Source organism: Oncorhynchus tshawytscha, linkage group LG09, assembly GCF_018296145.1.
Source record: "Oncorhynchus tshawytscha isolate Ot180627B linkage group LG09, Otsh_v2.0, whole genome shotgun sequence".
NCBI lineage: Eukaryota > Metazoa > Chordata > Actinopteri > Salmoniformes > Salmonidae > Oncorhynchus > Oncorhynchus tshawytscha.
The window spans coordinates 64,418,589-64,428,972 of NC_056437.1; the positions used below are offsets into that span (position 1 = coordinate 64,418,589).

The window sequence follows — 10,384 nt, forward strand, 5'->3', positions numbered from 1 at the left end:
CATTCTCCCTCTCCAAACAAACATTCTCTGTCAGATTATCCTATTCAGCAGAGAGACATTTAAGGCATTCATTTGCCATAGTAGCAGATTTTTTTTCTCTTCCTTTTCTTCTGATTCTGTTGTATGCACCCCCTCCCCCAACACACACACTTCCTCCCCTTCCTGAACAAATGGTTGAGGGGTGTAGTGGAGTTTTGACCAGGATAAAATAGAACATTTTGGCTTACGTACGTAACATGTCCTACCAAGGACATTGCCTTTACAGTGATCAATCTTAGTAAAAGTGGTTGTTGTTATATCTAGGTTTCATGTGTGATCACAGCAGAGGGTTTTCCCTGATTTAGTTGTTTGCCTGAAAAACTGTGTTTGATCTCTGCTTGAGGTACCTGTTGTTTTTCTGCTAGATGTTTGCAACAGATGCAACTGTGCAAAAACAGACCAATAGAACGGAAGGCCTGTGCGTCACCACCACACCAGCTCTTTACTGCAGGTTACATAATTGAACTGTTCTCTGATCATAAAGATAGGGAAAGACACCACCTAGTGGCCATAATCGGCAACACATAAAATCAAAGCCTAACTATGAGACAAATCCTAACTTCTACTGAAGTCAAATATTCACTTAGTCTCCCATTGACATCAATGCATGATTAAGTGAATATTCAACTTCAGTGGACGTCAAGATTCCTCCCTATGAATTGAGTGCTATTGAGTCCAGCAGTTCCAGAAATAAAGTGCATTTGCGGACAGCAAATGATTAAGCAAAAAGTATTCATATTCTGTCAAGTTCAACAACTTCATTCTAGCACATTCTCTCCACATCCTAAAACTTTATTAAACTGAAAACGGTTAAGAAATAACACCATACAAAATACAACTGGTAAAACGTATGGCTATACACACAACCATTTGTTTTGTTGATAGAGCACACAATCACAGATCAATACAATGTTAAAGGCCTTTTCAGTAGTACAAAAATATTAGAAACCTTTACAATTATCATCTAGAAAACCTTTTTTTTTCATGGAAAACTGTTCTATTTTTAAACTGCAGTCGTTAGACAGAATGCCGCTCCTCCATTCTGCTCACCTCTTTCACTCTCATTTTCTTTCTTTCCATTCCCTTCTCCCCTCTCCATCTCCTTTTCACTTTCTCCCTCTCTGTTGCCCCCTCCTGTCTTTTTCTCAGAGTCAGATTTTGAAAGTGAAGGAGGAGCCATTATCTCCAGCACCTCCTCCACTCCCTCATCAATGTACAACAGAGGCTCCTTCTCCTCCCATTTCTCCGCCTCCTTGCTCCCAGCCACTCCAACTGCCCCATCAGGCCCACCCCTCTCTCCCTCGGTCTCGTTGGCTATGAATGTGCTCAGCACAACATCTGTTCCAGCCCCCTCTCTCTTGTTGTCCTCTGGGCTCCCTCCCTCCTCCACGCCCTCACCCTCCTCCCTGTCCCCGCCCCCTAGCTTCACTGGCCCCGCCCAGGCATCTTCCTCTGCTCCTTTCTTCCACTTGGAACTCTTCCCGTTCCGGACGCCGGACCCAAAGTACTCAGTGCGGCACTGCCTCTTTCGTCTGACGCCCAGATATATGCAGTAGACCATGCCCGGGAATATAACACAGACCAGGAGACTGGCGATGATGATCCAGAACAAGCTGAGCGGACTTCGCTTGACCCTGCCCACCGTAGAGTCATGATCTGTGGAGGAGGAGGTCGTAGCGGGGGTTGTGAAATGGCTGGGAGCGCTGTTGACCGATGGGGAGGCGGGTGCTTGGGTAAGTCCCTCTGTGTGGCTGGCAGTACTCTCTGAGGCAGTGTGGATAGGTTCAGGTGTAGTAAAGGAGTCGTTCGTCAGATGAGGGGTGGTGTGGAGGGGCCCGACTGGGATAACAGAAGTCAGGTGGTCCTGGGATGTGGTTGGGAGATAAGAGGTGGTAGTCAGGACGTCTTGGGAGAGGGTGGATTTTGGGCCAGGTGGAGTGGTCGTATCTACAGGCCCTTCAGTGATCACAGGGGATGGTGTCATCGTCTCAGCCTCTGAAGTAGTAGTTGGTGCATCAGAGGTGGGCTCCTGAATGGTTGCGATCTCAGGGTCTGTTAGTACTATAGTGATGTTATCTATGATAAGTACTGGAACAGAAGTTACCAGGGTGATTTCAGTGACAGGCTGTGCTGTAGTGACGACCACGGGAGCAGTCGTTGTCTTGGTGGTGGCCTCGGGTGAAGAGGCTGCCATCGTGCCGTCCTCAGTAGTAGGTGCTGCCATGCCATATTCAGGTACAGTGATGGGGACATTATCTTGGGCAGGGAGACTGGGCAGAGAGAGGGAGAGGAGCATAGCCCCGAGCATCAGTCGTACCCACTCCATACTGGGCAAGAACTGAGAGGGGTCACGGAGGTCAACAGTCACTAAAAAGGGTTTTGCTGACCTCTCTCAGATTATGTTTGTCTTCCTCTCTCTGAGGTGCGTCAGTGACAGCCTTGTGGCTTGAAAGGTATTGCAGGTTTGTTTTACAAGTCTAGAGGAGAAAAATTCACATTCTAGAAAAGAAAAGCAGTATCCGTCATCAGCTACCGAGGTTCTTGGTTTGACTAGGGTTGTGTCAGGCCTTGATCTTCACTGCTCTCAAATTTTCCCTTTCTTTCAGGCCTTGCTCTTGTTAATAATCTAAGGTTTGACTGAGTGTTAAGCATTTGAAGTGCATTTACGTAGTCAAACTTTTGTTCTCTTGCTGTCTCTCCTGGTTGCTGGGCTTGTGGTTAACTAGGGTGTACTTGTGTGCAAATAGGCCGGAAAGACACAACCCTTCTCTTCCTCTCTCGCTCTTCCGTTTTCTCCTCCCCCTGCACTTCACTTTACTTTTCTGTATGTCAGCTGTCTATTTCAGGTGCAGCGTGAGAGATTGCAGCAACGGTGAACCAAAAAAGTCACGAGACCTATAGAGAAAAGGATGGATTGAAGGGTAAAGGAAGAAATGGAAGAAGGAATGGAGAGGTTATTTTATGTGTACATTCCCACATGTACTGTATAAATACATTTACCTCCTCACAGCATCCACTGTCTGGACCGCTGTAGATTTAAAATGCTTGCTTAGTACACGCCTACAAAATTAAGGAAGTTACCAACACCACTTCTTGTTGTTTATTCTTGTCCGTGATGTCACCATCCATTTTAATTTGGTTTATAAATTAGTGACTAAAAGCAAGTAGGCCTGTCTTCAAAATGATAAATAAATAAAAACTATGATAAAATGAAGACTTAGAGACCAATTTATATATTTTTTTAAAGAAATTGAAAAATGTATTTAAAAGGAATTATGAAGAGATACATTAGGAGGACCCTCTTACTACAACAGCATGTCAGTAAATGTAACACAAGCCTATGAAAGTTCCTCCGATTGCGTTTTTGAAACATCTCTTTCCCTCCTTTTTCTTGCCTCCTCACACAGTCACAAAGTCATATTCTGTCGATTATTATCCAGATCAGTGTCTGTTTAGATCAGACATATATCAATGTGTGCCACGAGACTTTCAATCTTACTTACCCACACGTTGCTTGGAGAGAACGGTTGGGTTTGAAATGATCAATCCACCATAAAGGCATTAGACTTTAACTTGTGTGGATGACGTCCCCTGCACTAGTACTTGTATGAAGCACCTTTCTCTCGCTCTCTTCCTCTGTCCCTCCCTCCTGTTCACTCCCTCCTTTCTCTCACCCCTCCCTTATTCTCTCTAGTTGGTTCTCTCTATCTCTTCCCGTCAAGAGTATCAAATTCTCCGTAAAACAGTTTTGTTATCTACTAAAGAGAGAGAGGTGGGGAGATGCCAAGTAACTTAAGAGCAGCTTCATTTGGTTTACTGTGTCATGTGCTTATTTTCTTGAGTAAAAAGGAGAAGTTGGTCCTACGAAGAATCTGTGTGTGTGTGTTGAAATGTTTGAGCCAGGGTGTGTTTGCACGCCTACACACAGGCCTACTTGGATGTGTGTGTGCTTGACGGTGTGCATGGGTTTGTGTTTGTGTGTGCGTGTGTGTGTGTGCGTGTGTGTGTACGGGGAGCTGGCAGTCAAAGGGCGTAAGTTGTCAAAACGTGAGAATTCAAAGTAGAGAGAGTATGATGAAAATGCCATTTTATTATGTCAGTCCATGTTATTTTCACATCTTGGGACATTATATGTCAAACTTCAGCTGGTCGGGTATTACATTCTAGAGGGGTAGATTTTCTACTGTATTTACAGCTCTACATTATTGATCAAATGGCCCGATCCATTATCAATTTTGAGGTAGGCCTATAGTCGATTCCAGTCACCATGTTCACATGCACACCAATATTCCGTTATTATTTGGGATACTCAAGTATTCCTGTTGACAACAACCCGAATAAACTTGTATCCCAGTTATGAGAAACCCAGTTAAGATGCCTGGGATATGCTGATCGTAGACTGGATAATGTGGCATGTAAACATCTTATTCCGTTCACTGTTGTTTTACATGATTTGTATCATGGGTACATTTAGGAATATTCTGTTTATGCAGGGATAATCGTAAGCGGTGGATAGACGTATAGGGCTGTCGTGCTTCAAGTTCTTTGGAAACTTTGCAGTATAATATATATTTTTTTGTGTTATTTCTTAAATTATTAGCCCAAGAAATGTTTTGTGTTATTACATACAGCTGGGAAGAACTTTTTGATATTAGAGTGGTGGTAACTCCCCAGCATTATCAGCATTCTGACCAGGAATAAGACCTTCCCGACTCGGATCCTCCTCTGATCCAAGAGGCTGTTCTAAAACTCTGCCGGCGGAAAAGAGATACTCTGAGCTGACTTTTAGTTCGACTCAGGAGGTGCACACACCACCCACCGATTCTGAGTATATTACTCGCTAATGTTCAGTCTCTGGATTATAAAGTTGATGAGCTCAGGGCAAGGATTTCCTTCCAGAGAGACATCAGTGATTGTAACATACTCATGGCTCTCTCGGAATATACTCTGAGTCCGTTCAGTCAGTTGGGTTCTCAGTTCATTGCGCAGACAAGAATAAATATCTCTCCGGGAAGAAGAAGGGCGGTGTTGTACGTTTCATGATTAATTACTCATGGCGTGATTGTGATAACATACACAAACTCAAGTCCTTTTTTTTTACCCAACTTAGAATACCTCACAATCAAATGCCAACTGTATTACCTCCCAACATAATTCTTTTTGGTTATAGTCACAGCCCTGTATATTCCCCCTCAAGCTGACACCACGACGGCCCTCAAAGAACTTCACTGGACTTTATGCAAACTGGAAACCACATATGCTAAGGCCACATTTATTGTAGCTGGGGATTTTAGCAAAGCAAATTTGAGGAAAACATTACCGAAGTTCTATCAAATCATTGCCTGTAGTACTCAACCTTCAACACTCAACTCCAACTTCTGGGATGCCTACAAGGCCCTCCCCTGTTCTCCCTTTGGCAAATCTGATCATGACTCCATTTTGCTCCTCCCTTCCTATAGGCAGAAACTCAAAGAGGAAGTACCCGTGCTAAGGACTATTCAACGCTGGTCTGACCAATCAGAATCTGGGATATGTTCCAGGTAGCCTCCGAGAACAACATAGACAAATAAATACACTGATACGGGGACTGGGATTATCAGGAAGTGTATAGGAGATGTTGTACACACTGTAACTATTAAAACCTACCATAACCAGAAACCGCATTACCCCAAAACCATCGCATATAACCATGCAAGGTGATTGGGAATATGGCTGAATACAAACAGTGTAGTTATTCCTTCACCGGGTGCCAAAGACGTGGATGTCGATTAAGGCAGCCCCCGCACCTCTCTGATTCAGAGGGGTTGTGTTAAATGTGGAATACACATATTCCAGTTGAAGGCATTCAGTTCCTTCCGTAAGGCAAAACATCAGTATAGAGACAAAGTGGAGTCAACGGCTTCACGATTCGACGTCTTAGACACGGGACGTATGTGGCAGGGTCTACAGACAATCACGAACTATAAAGGGGAAACTAGCCATGTCGCGGACATCTTGCTTCCAGACAAGCTAAACACCTTCTTCGCCCGCTTTGAGGATAACACAGTGCCACCGACGTGGCCCGCTACCAAGGACTGTGGACTCTCCTTCTCCGTGGCCGATGTGAGTAAGACATTTAAGCGTGTTAACCCTCACAAGGCTGCCTGCCCAGACTGCATCCCTAGCCTCAGAGCATACGCAGACCAGCTGGCTGGAGGGTTTAAGGACATAGTCAATCTCTCCCTATTCCAGTCGGTTGTCCCCACATACTTCAAGATGTCCACTATTGTTCGTCTACCCAAGAAAGCAAAGGTAACTGAACTACATGACTATCGCCCGTCCCACTTCTGTTATCATGAAGTGATTTGAGAGACTAGTCAAGGATCATATCACCTCTACCTTACCTGACACCCTAGACCCACTTCAATTTGCTTACCGCCTCAATAGGTCCACAGACTGTACAATCACCATCGCACTGCACACTGCCCTATCCCATCTGGACAAGAGGAATACCTATGTAAAAATGCTGTTCATTGACATAGCTCAGCATTCAACACCATAGTACCCTCCAAGCTCATCATTAAGCTCGAGGCCCTGGGTCTGAACTCCGCCCTGTGCAAATGGGTCCTGGACTTCCTGACGGGCTGCCCCCAGGTGGTGAAAGTAGGAAACTACACCTCCACTTCGCTGATCCTTAACACTGGGTTTCCACAAGGATGCGTGCTCAGCCCCCTCCTGTACTCCCTGTTCACCCATGATTGCGTGGCCATGCACTCCTCCAACTCAATCATCAATTTTGCAGATCACCTAACAGTAGTAGGCCTGATTACCAACAATTACGAGACAACCTACAGGGAGGAAGTGAAGGCCCTGGGAGTGTGGTGCCAGGAAAATATCCTCTCACGTAACGTCAGCAGAACCAATGAGCTGATCGCAGACTTCAAGAAACAGCAGAGGGAGCCCCCGCACACTGGCCACTTTTACATATTTTGTATTACTCATCTCATATGTAAATACTAAATTCTATCATATTCTACTGTATCTTAGTCTATGCCACTCTGACATTGCTCTTCCAAATATTTATATATTCTTATTTCCATTCCTTTACTTTAGATTGTGGATATTACTTGTTAGATATTACTGCACTATTGGAACTAGAAACACAAGCATTTCGCTACACCTGCAATACCATCTGCTAAACACGTGAATGTGACATACACCTTTCAAATCAAATCAAATCAAATTGTATTTAAACAGCTTATCTATAATAAGACCTTAACTAAGCTATTATCTGGAATACAGTACGCATGAAAACGTGTCAGTCAGATAAATTAAGCTAAATTGTTTATGCCCAGTGCAGTTCACCAATCCTTTTTTATTTTGACTAGCTCCTGATAACAGTGCATGTACAGTATTAGGAGTCAACAGTATTTGTCTCGGTGTGTTTGTAGAAATGGCACCTTTCTCTTCGTTGCTGTTTGACACATGACGATGATGTGTCACTAACAAGGTCTGAATTGTCTTAAAATGGGAACTCTCTTATCAAGTGTTATTTCCAGTTAGACATGTTGTTCTAATCTCTCTCTCTATTCCTCTCTCTCTGATCAGACCCAGGCTTAATCTGTCTTTCAGTAGACTTATGTAGATCTTATACTTTTGTTACAGCCAATAAACATACAGATTATCAATTCATATTGGAAATGTTTCAACTCTGTCAGGATTATAGTTTTCAAATCTGCCATGGAATTGGTGAACTAAGCATGAACATTTCTCTCCAAAGTAATTCCAGGTATATTGTAGCACTGTAGTACAAAAAACTGAATCATACACAGGTCTCCAACAATGTTTGGTCTGTAGTTTCTTCTGGTATCGCGCTTCCATTTGCATACCAGAAATCAGTGATGTCCTCCAGTGTCACTTTGGGTTGAGTCCACAGGTTGTCACACTCTACCCCTTTCTGCCTCCCCTGCTCCCTCCTCCCCCTCTCCTTCCCCCTCTCCCTCCCTCTCTCCCTCCGTTTATGGCCGGGTCCCATGGTGGAGCCGTTGGCGTACCAGAATTCCACCCTCTCCTCCACCGATGATATCTGGTCAACCCACAGATTCTCCAGATCCACCCCTGACACCTTCTCTCCTCCACTCCTCACTCTCCTCTCCCTCTCTCTCTGGACTGGCAAACGCACAGATAGGAAGACGGTGAGACCAAGGAAGACCGAAGCAGTCAATCCCAGAGCCCACAGAACAATGAAACAGACCAGTCTAGTAGAGCCAGGAGGCAATGGTGGGGACCTTTCATCTGCCTCTCCGCACTCAGGACGATGATGCACATTGTTTTCAGTTGTGTTGTTCAGCCTGTTGTCATAGCCTGAGATTGTGTGGTTGTGTCCGAGGGAATGAGTATGAGTTTTCTTATTCAAATGTACTGTTGTGTTACAATTATTAGAGGTTGTGGTATTACTGTATGAAAGTGTGTCTGTGTAGTTGTCTGTGTTATTATCTGTAAATGTGTTTGCATTGATATATGGAGCTGTGCTATTGTCAGCATGGGGGATCGAAACTGTGGCTGTGGTGTAGTCCTTAGACTGGCTTGTGTCGTCAGGTTGTGTTTTGTAGCCGGTAGCCCTGTAAGTCACGGTCATGTGCTCATACAAACCAGGACGTGTGACTGTGTACGTAGGTGAAACCGTCGTTGTTGTTGCGACGCTGTTGGCCTTACTTTGTTTACCTCTGTTCAAACCTGATGCTCTACTAGTTGGGGTGATTGTGAAGAAGTCTCTCTGTGTTGTGTGGTAATCTCCTGAAGCAGTCTCTAGTCCTTGTGTAGCAGTGTGCTGGTCTGCTGCTTGTGATCTGTCTAAGTGTGGCTTCGCTAGCTTGGAGTCATTACTGGTGTCAGCAGCCCAACTCTCTATGGAATTTGGTGTGTTCAGTTCTCTGGCTATTTCAATGTTGCTGCTGTCATGATACTCAGTCCCTTCCTCCCTGGGGAGAGTGGTGGTGCTGGGGTGGTCAGTTGTGGGTGAGGCTGTGTGTCTGCTGAAGGGAAGAGTCTCATGGTGATTGTGGCTCTCTGTTTCCTTCCTCAAGTCTCCTGCAGTTGTGTGCCTGTTGCTCTTCTGTACGGCTGTGGTGGCGTAAGTGGCAGTTCCTGTTCTGAGAATGCCTCTTCCTTGAGTCGTTCTGCCTGAGTTGTTGACAGCTGCTAAGCGAGTGCTTTTCTTCAATTGTGTTTTAGCCGTTCCACTAGACCTATCAGGGTGGTTTTCAGTTGTGGAGAGTGGAAGCATCAGGGGGTCTGATGTTGGAGTGCTGATACTAAGGTCTAGAACTGATGTTGTGGTTTCTGTGGCGCTCGGTGAAGCCGCAATGGTGGAATGGAGGACAAGAGTGGCGAAGAGGTGAGGAAGGCACAGGGCAAGGGAAATCAGAGCCCCTCTCATCATGTCTGTGTGCGAGAAAGAGGGGGACAGAGAAATATATAAATAGTGGGAAAGAGAGAGTAATAGAGAGAGGTAGAGAGAAAGAAAATGAGAAATAAAGTGAGAGTGAAAACGAGAGAGAGGCATCCAGCTAATCAGATTACTTTGTTTTGCTTGTAGTACTGTAGCACACTAAACTCTCCCATTGCTATTCAGTCTCATACCCAGTTAAGTTGTCAGTTCTCAATGAAAAAGTTTCTAGCGATTTCATTCAATTAGAGAACAATAACTCTGCTCAACATGGATAATAAAATATCTATGCAAATAAACAGAAAAGTACACATACCTAATTGTCCAGCTTTCTCATCTCACTGCCTCTTCCCCTTTATCTGTGATTTCCTCTTCTGTGGCGCCACTCATCATCGCGCCCTGCTCTAACCACAAGCCTCTCACTCGAAGTTGACACGAGGAAATGGTCTGTTTTGATTACCGTGGCAACAGAGCTATAAGGTGCAAGTTGTGGTATGATGATGTGGTATGACATGGCCCCTTCTCCATCCTCCATTGCTCAGTCCCCTTAGACGGCAGTTTGGAATAAAAACATGAGTTACACCCCGCTTCCTGTTGACTCAATTCATCTCACATGTTACAGATTCAAAGTGACAAGTGAACGTTTGGCGAGAAAAGTGACAGACAGCATTCAAGTCTGTAATTAACATTTTTTGCCATTGAGGTCAACAGTGATGTCTAACACTTTACTCATAATGCAAAGTGATTTAAACATACTGATTATTCATCATGCCTGCTTGACAAAGAAAATATCCAGTGCAGATTAGGGGAATTTTTCTGTAAAATGATTTTCCATAGATGATGAATTTATGAACATACGTGTACAGGACGTGTAAATTACATTTGTGGTTAACCGTGGGGTATTGGGTTTAGTGTGCA

General features: G+C 44.4%; 2 protein-coding genes across 2 annotated transcripts; both read right to left on the reverse strand.

Moving 5' to 3' along the window:
• Positions 1–815: 815 nt before the first annotated feature.
• Positions 816–3,867, reverse strand: si:ch73-248e21.7. The gene is made up of 2 exons (XM_024422793.2): positions 3,543–3,867; positions 816–2,934 (listed from the first exon to the last, which is right to left on the reverse strand). The coding sequence occupies exon 2, from the start codon at positions 2,363–2,365 to the stop codon at positions 1,043–1,045; it is 1,323 nt and encodes a 440-aa protein (XP_024278561.1). The 5' UTR covers positions 2,366–2,934; positions 3,543–3,867; the 3' UTR covers positions 816–1,042.
• Positions 3,868–7,373: 3,506 nt separating this feature from the next.
• si:ch73-248e21.5 lies at positions 7,374–10,025 on the reverse strand. The gene is made up of 2 exons (XM_024422716.2): positions 9,783–10,025; positions 7,374–9,462 (listed from the first exon to the last, which is right to left on the reverse strand). The coding sequence occupies exon 2, from the start codon at positions 9,458–9,460 to the stop codon at positions 7,841–7,843; it is 1,620 nt and encodes a 539-aa protein (XP_024278484.1). The 5' UTR covers positions 9,461–9,462; positions 9,783–10,025; the 3' UTR covers positions 7,374–7,840.
• Between the last annotated feature and the right edge of the window lie 359 nt (positions 10,026–10,384).